The sequence below is a fragment of the Papio anubis genome, chromosome 2 (genome assembly GCF_008728515.1).
Source record: "Papio anubis isolate 15944 chromosome 2, Panubis1.0, whole genome shotgun sequence".
NCBI lineage: Eukaryota > Metazoa > Chordata > Mammalia > Primates > Cercopithecidae > Papio > Papio anubis.
Window position 1 is genome coordinate 137553382 of NC_044977.1, and position 14606 is coordinate 137567987.

Sequence of the window (14606 nt, forward strand, 5' to 3'; positions counted from 1 at the left end):
ACCCGAGACCACTCTCTTTTCCTGGGGACAGTCTGCCTCCTCTATCTGTTCAGAACAGGGTTATAAAGGTCCAGTCCCCTTGCCAATGCTGCTTTCTCTCTCCGCTCTCCTCTGGGATTCTGATTAAATCCCTACATTCTCCAGGTCTCCTCTCTCCATGCTTCCTTAGGGATAGAATCTTCTAGCCTCTCTTCCCGTTCCCCAATATCTCTTTTAACTCTTACCTAATCTGGCATTAAACCCAGTTCCATAATTTCTAGGTTTTTTCCTTCTGTTATGCAACTTTATATAGTTCAGTTCTGGCTTTAGCTCTGTAAACAGCAATGCTAAGTACTTTAATGTCTATATCTGATGATTCTATAGACATCATATATCTGATGATATAGAGTCCCTGTGTTTTTTTCTGGATCACAATGCCATGTCTCAGTGTTTACTGAAACTTTGACGATTTGCTTTTAGAAATAACAGAAGTCTTAGTTCTGACAATGCTGGTTTCTTTCAGAGACAGGATGTGTTTTCTTCTACCAGGACTTTAATATACTAGAAACCCAGAAAGCAAAGTTTTAGATCTTTCAGATTCATACTCCCACATCAGAATAAGCCCTTTAGGGACCAAATCCATGAGAAGTGTTATTAATGGTACTGAACACTGACCTGGATTATTTTTTAGCACTGCAAGTCCACCAAGTAGCTCTGTCTCTCTGGTGCTTGCTAAGGCCTAGGAAAAATGCAGCAGTAATTTGGGATAGGGGATGGAGCGAAGGGGAGGATGCATCCTGCTACTTCCAGGGTTATACTATCTCTTTCCTCTTCCATCACTAGCTCGAGTGAAAATCCAGGAAAGAAGCCTCTGATTGGTGTATTCTAAGATAGAGGTAGTTGATTGCTGTTTCCTATCACATAGCTAGCTGTATCTTAGCTGCAAGAGATGCTGGAAACTCTAAGCCTCAAGCATCTTAAGGTTTTATAGGTGTTACAGGCAGAAATCTAAGATGTCCCCCAATCTCCCTCCCTGATACTACATCCGTGATTCTTTCATATTGCATGGCAAAGGAATTTAGCAGATGTAATTAAGGCCCCAAATCATTTGATTTTGAGTTAGTCATAAGGCACTTATGAGTCTAACCTAATTATGTAAGTTATTTAAAAGCAGAGTAGTTTTCTCCCACTGGTAGCCTAAGAGGGAGTCAAACAGATTCCAAGTGAGAAAAGGAGTTAACATGCCACTGCTGCCTTGAAGATAGAAGGAGCCTGTGGTGAGGATATGAAGGTCGTCTAGAAGCTGTGAGCAGCCCCTAGCTGTCAGCCAGCAAGCAAACAAGGACCTCAGCTCAGCAACAGCAAGGACGTAAATCCTGCCAATAACAGAAATGAGCTTGAAAGAAGACACCAAGCTCCAGATGAGAAAGCAGCCAGCCAACACTTACAGCCTTGTGAAATTCTTAAGCAGAGAACCCACCCATGCTATTCTAGACTTCTGCCCACAGAACTGTGAGATATTAAATGGGTATTGTTTTAGGCCACTAAGTGTGTGGTCATTTGTTGTTATGCAGCAATAAAAAACTAATGTCAAAGAGGTCATTTTTTCACTTCTACCAAGGCTCACAAGGTGGCAGAATTTCACAAACACAAAGGTTCAGATACGAGGTGACCAAATGAATGGTAGGATATGCTCCAGGGGATCAGGGAACTGTGCGCTATGTAAGATAAGCGATTTAGTCCTGCAGGTTTATGCCAACTACGAGAAGAAACAGCATGACCCATCTCTTAAAAATGTTCTGGTCTTCTAGGGCAGCTGATGCCAGCACGCACCCAAAGAGAAAACCTTAGTCCCCTGAAATGTTAGCTACAGATACCTTTTAAATAGAGCTCTGACTTGGCCAAAAATCCAGGAGACTGTATACTTAACTGAAAACAACCTAGAGTAAAATAAATCACACCAGCACAAAAGGACAAGTATCTACAAAATCTTTATAAATTCACATTTTTCTGAAAGTATACAAGCAGTCTCAATTTACTGGGACAAAAATGAACATTTTTGTTCTTTAGTAATGAAGTCAATGTACAATTAGAGCAGGTGTTCATAGAAACAACTAGGTTTGTAAAAACTGTGTTAAGACAATTCACAGCTGAAATCAAACACTGAATGTGTTAAATACTTGCCATAAAACAACACTTTAATACACAGCATTGATCTTGCTAAATAAGGCTATGATTCATAAGATGCATGTATTTCCAAAGCTGTTTAACATTCTTATAAATTAACTCACAGGATTCATATAATTGCTTTTTAGCTTCAACTGGGTATTAGCAAAAATAATACAAAATGATCCCCATGCAAGCACAAATTTACCTTCCTTCCTAAATAAAACATGAGATTATATTACAACTTGTTAGCCTCTCCTTTAAAATGTCTGTGACATTATGAAAGAGGAGACAAAATTCTTGTTTTGAAAACCCCAACACATCTTTCACTGTGGCCCGTTGCTGTTATTTCACTAACACAGTTGCTCAGATCTCAAGGTACTCATGGTCTAAAATTTTACAATTAGAATGTATGCACAGGTCAAAAAGAGCAATTCAAGGGTTAGAAGTCCCCAGTGCCCCACACTGGCTCATTGCCGAGGTGGCAGGGTGCAGGCTGTGTGAGTCAGGCACACTTACCCCTCAACTGGGTTTCTGTAGCTTTACAATTTGGATAACTAGTTAGCAGACAGTAGCTGGGACATGTCAGATACAGATTTGAGTCCTCCAATAATGTATACTTTGCCAAGTTTTATCCCTTTGTTAAAGAAAATAGGGAATATATAGCTGCCAGTGAAAATCATTTCCCCAATCTTAGTCTCCCATTCTTCATCATCTCCATGAAACCGACTATTAAAATAACCTCTCTCTGCACTAGTGGACAAAGTTCTACAGAAACTCAACAGTTAAGAGCGACTCTGGATACTGCAAGTTAAGGCTTTTAGTGCAAATAGAATGAATTCTCACTAAGGTCAAAAGGTTTCAATTGGGTACCAATGCTGACTTCTTGGTATCTTTTAAGGCCTAATTTTCCCTTCCTTGTACTATAGTGTGTTCCAGCTAATTTCTATTTGGAAACGAGTTGGAAAAGCTGAAAACCAGGTATTATTGAAGGCAAAGCAGCCTCACGTCAGTTTTTTATCAGCTCATTCGGGAAGAATTTTTTTTTTTTTTTTTTTTTTTTAGAAAGTGGGTTGGGCACAGTGGCTCACGCCTGTAATCCCAGCACTTTGGGAGGCAGAGGCGGGTGGATCACTTGAGGGCAGGAGTTAGAGACCATCCTGGCCCACATGGTGAAACCCTGTCTCTACTAAAAATACAAAAAAAAAAATACAAAAAAAATACAAAATACAAAAAAATACAAAAATTAGCTGGGCATACTCTTACAATCCCAGCTACTTGGGAGGCTGAGGCAGGAGAATCACTTGAACCCAGGAAGTAGAGGTTGCAGTGGGCCAAGATCACACCACTACACTCTAGCCTGGGTGGCAGAGGTGGGGGAAAAAAAGCAGGACCCCCGTCCTATATTCAGGATTTTCTCACATATGTGAAACCATCTAAATTCTACATTGTTAAAGGTAGCTTAGGTTAATTAGTCTATACTTATTTAAGACTAGTATGGGGTGAGATGGATTCTTTTTTTAAATCCTAAAGTGAGGCTTTCTACTTTCCTTCTAATGAGGAAAAAGGTGACAAAAATTCAAGTGTCAATGTCCCTTTCCTGGGAAGAGGTTTAGAAAAACAGAACAGCTCATCTTCTGAACTCTACCAGTTCCTTTTGAAGTTAACAAAGCATTAGAAGCAGATGTAAAAAAAGAAAAAAAAAAAAAAAGCAGGGAAATATTTACAAAACTGGACATTCTTTACAGATATAAATCTTGCTAATACGGGGAGAACCATACAAGGATGTTTAAAGAGAGACAGTAACCTTAGTAAAGCAAGGACGGAGAAAACCAGGATATAATATGCGCTTTGTATTGCCAGAACATGGTGAAACCAGGAGGAGCAGAGATGACCTGATCCCTGAAGTGAACTGCTCAGCTAGTCTGTGTACCTCAGGAGGTCTGCAGGTGTGTGGTTAGGTAAAAACTGGGCTGTGCAAACTCACTGTATCCAAGTTCTTCTCATGAGAGAGCAGAACAACCTGGCAAGCTTACAGGCAAGGGTTTTCATTCTTTTAATTAAATAGGCTGTGATAAAATTAACAATAAAACTAGCCCAGAATCAATCAGCCCGGTAAGTGTCGTGCAAATCTTGCAGTAACAAAAGACGATCTGAGAGACTACACGTTGGTCTCCAGTCCTAGCAAGCGTCCCATTCTCTCCACATTCTTATCAATTGTAGCTTGACACGTTATCTCCTTGGCACATTCCATAGGAAACCAGCCTCTTTCTCCATCTCGCAGTCGTTCCCCCTCATACCAGCCTGTCAAAAAGAACAGAGTCCACATCAAACAACAAGTATTTGGAGTGTGCCAGGCTCCAAGGAGGATATGAAAAAGCTGAGAGGCAGCATCCCTCCCCAGGCTAGATGCTATGGTGAGAAGAGAAAGTGGGACAGGGACAGGTTTCAAGGCGGAATGAATGACATGGCAGGGAAAGGACATGAGCAGAGGCCCTTATTAAGTGAGAAGGCTGGGAGTATTTGAACCTGGGCTGAGCTAGGAAAGGAGAGGCTTTGGGTAAGGATAGCAGGAAGAACAATATTTTTGAAAGGATGAATATTTGGATATGAGAACTAGGTCACTGGGGGACTGGGGAAAAAAAAAAAAAACCTCATGGTTTCCTTTTGAATAACAAACCATATGACTGCATCTACATTCAAAACCAAATTAGATCAATCGTGGAGTGTAGATAGCTGAGGCAGGTGCACATGAGAAAGCTGAAGGGAAAGCACATAAGGGAAGAGACAAATGTTTCAAAGTCCCCAAAACACTTCTCCAAGTCATCTTTATGCCTCTGATTTAGGAAATAAAGTCTTGCGGAAGAGGAAAGGAGTAAGAACAGAGAAGCAGCAAAATTAGCCTTAGAGATGAGAAGACAGTACATGTATGCGATCTCAAACATTAACATGTCAAGATTTGGCATATGGGCAATGATGACAAAATGACACTCCTCGGGTCTATAGCACTCTGCATCCTGGACCACGAGTGCCCAATAAGAATGCTCCCACTCACCATCGCTGACACGTTGATAGATGAGGACGACGTCAGCCACCTGCAGGGAGAGTTCATCTGGCTGCTTGGCAGTAAATGACCTAATGATTTCCACCTGCGTCAGTGCTGCGGCAGAAAGAGGGCATAGTTTCAGTAGCAGAGAAAAAACGTGCAATCTAATAGCGTACACTTACTCATTTTTCTCTGCAATTCAGGCCCAGCATTGAGAGAAACAAGTTGGGCTTCTAACAAAAAGCAGAACGTCTTTTCTAGCAGCTCCCTTGCTTGGCTATATGCTTTAAAATTTTAGAAGCTCAGATTTGCGAGGCCTTTTATGATGCATGAATCCCCTCAATAACAGGTTGATCAGGAGCCATTAGTCATGTCACACAATGGAGAAGAAAACAGCCATTTTGCATTACGGAAACTGAGGCATGAAAGAGTTGCTGATGTGCCAAGGCCATGCAAAATCTGCAACAGACACAGTTCTCCTGGCTCCCATCAGAGTGTCTCCCCATCTGAACAGCAGCACATGAAAGCTTCCACAAAAAAGTTTAGAAATAAAATGAGCTCCAACCAAAAGCTGAGAAGACATGTTAGAGCTCCTCAGAAATGCTGACATGTGACTTCTTAATTTGCTTTTTCATACAAACCTTGATTTTAGGGAACTTTCAAGCCAGTCATTTTGGCTTTTAATCTAAGCTTAAAGCTATAATTTTTGAGTGTTCCAAGATAGTGACGTTTTGTCCTAATTCTGTGGATTTGACCTTGCAACTGTAACAATCTAAGGAACCACAGCATCAGTTAGGAAGCTAATAGGCACACACCACCACCCTTTACTGCACCAGTTTCTAATTCTCTAAATAATGAAACACACTTTCTTAGAAGGTCGAAAAGAATTGTTAAGTAATTTTCTTTTAGATTAAAAATACTTTCCAGCTTAAATCCAGACTGTCAGTATGGAGAAGGCTTAAACATTATCAACTATTGCCCATTGATAACAGCTAAAAATTTAAGAGCTTTATAGTTCAAGTAGGGCTTTTAACATAGATTATTTAACTTAATCTTCACAATAACCCCATGTTGTATATAATGGTGTAACTGACTTGCAGATGGTGTTAAATAGGCTCTGTAATGCTAAGCAATGATTTGCCATGTTAACACAACAAAGAAATGCACCTCGGATTTGACTTCAGACCCCCTGACTTCCAAAACAAGGACCACACACTTCTGGTGTAAAGCAGAAGGAAGCAAGCCTTGGAAGAAACTTAGGCCTGAGTATTGAGTGTAACTCATTAGCAACCCAGCGTCCAGCAGGGGGCAGAGCCCGTCCATGTTCCCAAGTGGACTTCCCCTTGAGAGAACTTACAGGTTCGGTCTGCAGGCGGCTTCCCGCTGCTGTGTCCCAGGGCAGTTATCCAGCGGGCTCGCTCGCTCCTAAAACAGAGGACAGATCCAACTGAGATTCAAGGTGTAAAAACACAGAATGGAGTGTGTTCTAGGCAGTCAATGCAAAGCCATTCCCAGAAAACGAGAGATTCTCCAGAGAGGTACGGTAAAACAGGGTGAGAGCTTAAAAGAGATAATCTGGAAAGTCTAAAATAAGTCGGAGACTAGTAATCATTGTCAAGAGTCTGAATGAACTTGGCTTATTATTGATTAAAAGGAACTTCTCCTGTGACAGTTTAAAAGTTAGTAAGGAGCTGATTACACTAACACATTATAACCCCAAAAGGTATTTATCATACCTATAATTTGATGTTTAATGTTTCAAAAGCATTAATTTCATTTTTAAAAAATCCTACTAATTTCTCTGCTTCCTTCTCACTTCCCTTCCCACACACTCAAACCTTTCAGAAAAGATGAGAGACTTGACATACTTAGTTGTCTCATCCCTCATACAACTTTTGCCAAATATGAGCCTGACTGAAAGAGAAATTCTTTGGCTATTTTTACACTGTTCCCAAATGCTTACAATGGTTTAATGAGTACAGGAAAAATGATCAATACTTTTAATATAATATTAAGCTATAATTACATAAAAATCATTATTCAACTGAAGGATCAAAAGTTTCAGATCAGCAAGCATTTTTCTATATATTGAAGTCACCCTAGTTTTTTATTTTGAGCAAGTATTAAAATTACAATTAATTAAATACTGCCCCCACCACACACATACTTTTAACTCTGTTATGTATTTATTAAACACAGGTACACGTCAGACACTGCACTCGACATCCACTATTCCACGTAATCCTCCCAAAAGCCCATCTGAAGGATGCTAAGATCAGACAGAAGTTCAGAGGCAAGCAATTCAAACCAAAGTCAGTTTCTACTGTGCCACTCTACATTCTTAAGAAAAAATGCTTCATGACCAACACCTGGGGAAAAAAAGTCTCTTCTCTCATAGCAGCCTGAATCTACAGACGCTTGTCGCTGTCACCCCACCTTCATCCCCATGTGCATCCTTCCAACCCAGCAGAGAGGATGACTTACCGCACTGGAACACAGCACCCTTGTCCCAGCCTTTCCTATTCCTTCCCTCTGTTTTTACCTAGATAAGCCCATTCATTATTGCCATTAAAATTTCTTAACATACGTAACATAAACTGAGTTAATCATAAGCGAGTACAGCTCTGTGTTTACTTACCAAGACATAGATGCGCCAGGCATTTCCATTCTGACTCTTTCCAATCAACAACCTCTGTCCAAAGGTAACTGCTCTTCTGTTTTTCATTACCATGGAATTTCTATTACCATGCTTCTTTCGTACTTTTTGCAAATGAAATCCTTTAGTATACATGCTTTTGTATTGGGCTCCTTTGGCTCAACATATATCCACTCAGTGTTGAAAACACAAGGCTCACTTCCTCCAGCGGGGGCTCCTCTGATACATAAATCAATCCTTCCATCCCCATCCCAGTCTGATAATCCTGTTTCCAGGGCACCTCTCTGGACAATTCTATTATACTGCTGGTCAACAGTAAGCCTCATAAAAGCAGGCAGCTTATCCATTTGGTTCACTGCATTATCTCTACAACACTGCCCGCCACATACCAGGGGCTCAGTATACGTCTGCTAATGAATGAATTATATAACTCATCACATATTGAGCCCAATCATTTACTGACTCATCTGCTTCTCTTACCAGGCTATAAACTCCAAAATGGCAGGAACTGGGCCTTGTTCTAAATAATATTCTGAAGCACGTATGTTTCAGGTATGGTACTAAACAATTCCAAGTATCATCTAACCTAATTTTTATAACAATCTTGAAAAGAAAACAGTACCAAAATTATTTCTATTTTTTCAGAGGACAAAGCAAGTCTGGTATGTTAAACACCTAACCCAGGCAGTCGGAAATCAAAGACGTGCTGTTACGTAGCAAGTGTTTACAAAATAATGATGGAAGGCAGGAAGGGCGGAAACTGTGGGATCTTGAAAGACAGGCATGTTCAAAGATTAAGATGAGGCTAGGCCTTGGTCAAGATAGTGTGTCAAGTAGTAATATGCATAATTTATATAGAAGCCAAGGCTCCTGTCTTGCTTTTAAAACCTCTCTCTCTAATACAAGACAAAGGGCTGTACCATAGTTCTGTAAGAAATAAACAAAGCACAACTTCATGTAAAATAATTCCCAGGCAAACACTTACATCTTTGCTATCATGTCTTTATTGGGAATAAGATCATTTTTTATACAGGCTCAAGTGGAATTTCCAAAGTACAAAGCCAATCGAAAACAAAATACCTTATGAAAGGAAGAGTTGCTCACCAAGAGAAATAGAAAATGATCCATTTGTGTCTCTCTATGCCATACCCAAACAAGTTATACACAGCCTATACTGCTGTCTTCCGGAGCAATTTAGAGCAACTTAGAGCCAGTGAGGCAGATCTTCCTGTACACAGACACCGTCTCTGGCACTGAGTGGCCAGGATCAGCAGTGGCTTTGCCCTGCTGCCAGTTTCCAGAAGTCCAGATGAAATCTTTCACTTCTGTGGCATGCTGCCTGGATGCTAATAGCATCTCTGAGACATGGCCGCCCCTCGCAGGGACTCCAGAGGATACAGCAAGACACTCATTGTTGCTATCACTGAAAGGAGCAGCTTCTTGAAACTGCTTCAATTGAGTCAGTCTCACCCCCGTCTCAGATGCTGTCAAATCCACAGGACTTTCCCTGGGGCTTCCAAAAGCCTGCCAAGAGACCAGGCACTGCGGCTCACGCTTGTAATCCCAGCACTCTGGGAGGCTGAAGTGGGCGGATCACCTGAGGTCGGGAGTTCAAGACCAGCCTGACCAACATGGAGAAACCCCATCTCTGCTACAAATACAAAATTAGTTGGGCGTGGTGGTGCATGCCTGTAATCCCAGCTACTCAGGAGGCTGAGGCAAGAGAATTGCTTGAACCTGGGAGGTGGAAGTTGCGGTGAGCCGAGAGTGCGCCATTATACTCCAGCCTGGGTGACAAGAGCGAAACTCTGTCTCAGAAAAAAAAAAAAAAAAAAAGCTCCCCCAGCTATGAAGCAGAGAGCACTACATCTCTAAAGCAGGAACTAAGCTGTTGTAAGATGGATTTTAGGGACAGGAAAAACCAGGGCATAGACTTACCTACTATTAAATTTAGCTCTGAAGTCTAGGGCTCACTCACAGACATCTATTTTCTCCAGGGACATATTGATGCAAAACAATCGAGATGAATTCACAATCTACCACACAGCCAGTTCACAGACTTTTCCCTTTGCCCAAAGTGACAGAGTAAGCAATGCTGCACTGAAGCCCATCTGCAGCATATCAACTTTCAAGACTCACCTGACCACTCCTTCCTCCACCCATATTCACTTTGCACAGGCCCTGAGCTGGGTAGGGGGTGCAGAGTGAATACACTGGACTCCCTTGCTTTTCACCGCCCTCAATATGAAGGAACACACAGAGCAGAAAACACTCAACGAAACCCAATACAGCATGCAGTGTGCTGAAATGGAACACTCTACCAAAACGTTTGACCTAGGCAGAGAGAGAAGACTAAATTGAGAAGAGACTCTTTTAACTTAAATATCTATAAATGCAGTCCTTTCATAACCTCAATCTCCATGCATGGCATGAAATGATGTTTCTACAGTTTTCTATCAGCTGTGGTAGCACCTTGTTCTCTCTCTCATATAATTAATTATGCACAGCAGGTTTAAAGTTAATTGCATGAAGGTCAAAGATACAGCAAAGTCTCACTTCTTATGGAATACCAGGCATCAGCTACAAAAGACAGATACATACTGAGAAAGTAGGAAGCAGGCTTTGAAATCACAGAGGCAGGGCTGCAGGTGAGGCTGCACAGAACAGAACACAGGCTGAGGACTCCATCACTTAACAGGGTTTTCCTGATTTCTCAATAGAAAAAAAGAACCCTCAGTTGCTCTTTAACCTTCCTCTTATCCCTCCCAAAATGGCATTTGACCAGTTACCTTTTGTGTTTCTTCTCACAGCCTACACATTTACCTTTGGTTCCTTTTGAATTTTCTATATCCATGGCCTTTGAAAAAAGTCCTTCGAACCTTTGTAAAGAATAGGATTGTGAAGATAGCTGTTTTTGTTCATTCCCTTGCACATTCAATTCAACCAGATTAGTTCAGAAAACTGATCCATGAAAGAAAGCCCACAGTGTGAAAAAAAGTCATTAAAAATGCCTTAAAAAACTAGATTATCAGCTCAATTTGCCAAATTTAAAAAAATCCAACTGAAGCAAAATAATATTCCTAGCCCACTAATTAAGAGTTCTAAAATTCTGATTTTTGTCACATGCTATATAGTTAAATCAATTATTTCTTGTTTATCATATTACATTAGTTCAGACCTAAAAAATCTGGCCCAGAATCCTTCAGTTAACCTGAAGCGGGTCAATAATGTTTCCTTGTTGATAAAAGACCTCCTGTCCTGTTGGGGTTGGTGATGAGGATTACATAAGATCAGATCCTTTGACAGGCACTAGATAAATGTAAGATTACGATTGGACTTAGAAATTAGATTTGACAAGGAAAAAATGCTGTACCCTGCAACAAACACAATGTTTCCATGTGTACTGTCTTTATGTTGTGATTTTTCTAAAAGGATGAAGTATATAACATGTCAGAGATACTATTTACAATTTTATTCCATTCCATGTACTTCCTGTTGTTAATTAAATCATTAACAGAAGCAGGAAAAGCTCAAAGACTCCCTGCAAACAATGCCCCTTTATCAGGAGGCCCAGGAATTGGTGTCTGGATGGTTGACAGCACCGACCACATTCATTATGCTTCTAGCTCTGTGAGGGAGAAATTTTGAGAAGGATATTTGATTATGGGCTAAGGTCATCATATCCTATAACTGTCATATAATGAGTGAAGAAAGTTTATGTTCATCACTGAACATGTCCTAGATGTTTCATGACGGTATACACTACACCCAAATGACATCTAAATTTTACTGCAAATGCAGGAAGCCAAGGATTCCACTTGCCACAGCCTGTTGTGTGTGCCAGCTGCAGCTGTCTGTGCTTCATTTTAATGAAGGCAGACAAAGGGGGCTCTCTGGCTCCCACATTCCTCTTGAAAGACCCAGAGGGAAAAAGAAATGACAGTGGTAAAACATTCTTCTTTTGTCCTTTTATAAAGGGTAGGCTTTTGTATTTTTCGCAGACTATTGTCTCATTAACAATACCATGACTTAGGGCCTGTCATGGACAAACAGATATAACACAGTATACATGAGTTAGATGTACATCCCAAAAAACACTGACTGAATCCTTAATAGCAAACATTGAAAAACAAGTAAAATTTGGGAAAAACTTGCTCCAGCAGTAACAACAAGGGCAGTAAATAGAGACAGATAGGAAGCAGTTTTTCTCCACACCCGGTTACTCTTCTACTTTGTCTTGGATAGAGAAAAGCTAGTTATAATATTTACGGATCAATCCCAAAAATATTTACAGGGAACCCACTCGCTGTGTACAAAGCAAGGAAAGGACAAGATTAGAGCTGAGCTGAGGGATGGGTGATAAAACAGTACTGTACTGATGGGAGAGGAGAATGGCTAGGAGGTCACCGGGGTAGTTCAAAAGTGATCTGGTTGACCTAGGAAGGAGGCAGTGGAATGGAAAGATGTGGAAAGATGAAATAGACTTTTACACAGGAAGAACTGGCAGATGATGGATCTGTTCTGACACAGAAGCATCAAAAACAGCACCAAGTCTCCAGACTGGATAACACAAAACAGTGTCAATGGTACCATTTACAGAAATGTGTGTGTCGGGGAAAGCCACGGGCAGTGTTGATGTTTGGTTTTGGACAGGCTGCATTTTTGAAGAGACAGAGAAGAGGAATGGCCATAGGTGTGAGAGGCAAACTAAGAGCACAGATAAGAGGCTGAGAAAAACATAATCTCAAAAAAAGGGTTAGCGTGAAAGAGCTGGATGGTCAATAAAACTAAATACGAGAGGTAAAGAAAGAGGAAGATTGAACTGCTGAGTGTGAAACCAGGAAGCCTGTTAATCTGATGGAGAGGCCTCAACAGGGTGCCAGAGGAAGAAGCCACGCCAAGGTTGATTAAGAAACAATTCAACATATGGTGCTAGCAGCTCACGCCAAAAATCTTAGTATCATCGATTCCTTTCTTCCACTTACTGCCACCTCAACTCATCCAATCCATCGGTTGGTCCTGTTGTTTTTGTCTCCAAAATACAACTTTTCTATCTCCTCTTATATATCATGGTCCAAGCCAACATTGGGACTCCCTCGACTACTCCAACAGGATTAGGGTTAGGGTTCTCATTGTTTGCCCCACTGAAACTTCTGTCCCTCACCCCACGGCCCCTGCTGTTCCTGAAACTTCCTGCTATGACTTACGTGGCTCTAAATCAGTACTTCTCAAAATACCTCTGGTAGAGAACCAGTCTCCTCTCCTTGAATCCATTGCGGACCAAGTGTTTTTAGAAATACAATAAAAATCAATTGTTAAAATCATCACAAGTTTTGATGCCTCAGAAATGTCAAACTGCTTCCTACATACCAGGCTGGTAACTACCTGAGGACTGATGGCCCACGGACAGCACTGGAGTAGCTCTGCTCTTACACAAACTGGCCTTTGCTGCCCACTGACCACCACCCTCTCCCTGGTTTATTCTGCTCGAGCCACATTCTCCAGGTTCAGGCCAAGTTTGAGAACACTAAACTCATTTCCTTAGAGGTTTTGCACTTGCTGTTCTCTTTGGGTGAAACATTCTGACTCTGCATTTTCCTAAGGGTTGACTACCCCTTTTCACTCAAGGCTCAAATATCACCTCTTAAGAGAAGTTTTTCTGCACCACCTAAGTTAGAGTACATATCCCTACCACCCCCCAATTAGCACTCACTCCAAATCATATCACCGGCTTTAGGTACTTACCACTACCTGAAATGATCCTATATTTTTAACTGGATCAAGAAGAAATGCTTTCCCAACATCCCAGTTCATTGCAGGCCATTTGCCCACGCAGACTGGCAAAAGCTTCCATCCATCCAGTCACTCTTCCTAAAAGCAGGAAGCCCAAGGGGATCGGTTCTTCACTTGGATATAAGCCTAAGAGCAGAGATCTGATCTCTGTATGCTTCACTGCTACATCCCAGCACTGAGAATAGCACTTGACGGGAAGTAGGTGCCTGACAAAAATCCACCGAATTAATTAATCCGGAGAAACGAAGGCCACTCTCTTGAGAAGTTCTGTAAAGGGAAGGAAGGATGTAGGAGTAGGCTGGGAGTTTGGAGTCATACACTGGAGGGTGGGTGAGACAGAAAACATGAGGGGAAAGTGAACTGACAAGAGTGTCACACACAGTGAGCACTGGGCATTCTCCGGATGAGACTGCAGTGTGCGGTACTGAGAGGTTCCTCAGCTGAGGAAAGGCTTGACATGGGCCCTAAGAGGAGCTACCTGGCCACCTGAGGAGGCCTGAAGAGGGCACTCCAGGAAGTATGAAAAACACAGGCAAAGGAACAAAAAAGGAATTTTAACATGGAAAATAATTTTGGGGATGCAATATCTATTTTGCATTTTATTATAAAATATTCCAACCCATACGATACCCTAAATTTAACATCTAGGTTTCCACAACCTTTTTCCTTTTTAAAGCCTATGCATTTTGGCCGGGCACAGTGGCTCATGCCTGTAATCCCAGCACGTTTGGAAGCTGAGGCGGGCTGATCAATTGAGGTCAGGAGTTTGAGACCAGCCTAGCCAACACGGTGAACCCCGTCTCTACTAACAATAAAAAAATTAGCCAAGCGTGGTGATAAGCACCTATAATCTCAGCTCTTTGGGAGGCTGAGGCAGGAGAATCACTTGAACTCGTGAGGGGGAGGTTGCCGTGAGCTGAGATCATGCCACTGCACTCCAGCCCCAGTGTCAGAGTGAAACTCTAT

At 41.5% G+C, this 14606-nt stretch overlaps 1 protein-coding gene across 1 annotated transcript in view; it reads right to left on the minus strand.

The window, feature by feature from the left end:
* Window positions 1–4189: 4189 nt before the first annotated feature.
* The window catches only part of ARHGEF26 (Rho guanine nucleotide exchange factor 26), a 141193-nt gene continuing 130776 nt past the window's right edge, over window positions 4190–14606 (minus strand). The window contains exons 13-15 of the mRNA XM_021934735.2: window positions 6549–6616; window positions 5201–5305; window positions 4190–4449 (exon numbers count right to left, since the gene is read on the minus strand). Of these exons, the coding sequence (XP_021790427.2) occupies window positions 4307–4449; window positions 5201–5305; window positions 6549–6616 (316 nt within the window). The 3' untranslated portion in view covers window positions 4190–4306. The remainder of the gene's footprint in view (window positions 4450–5200; window positions 5306–6548; window positions 6617–14606) is intronic.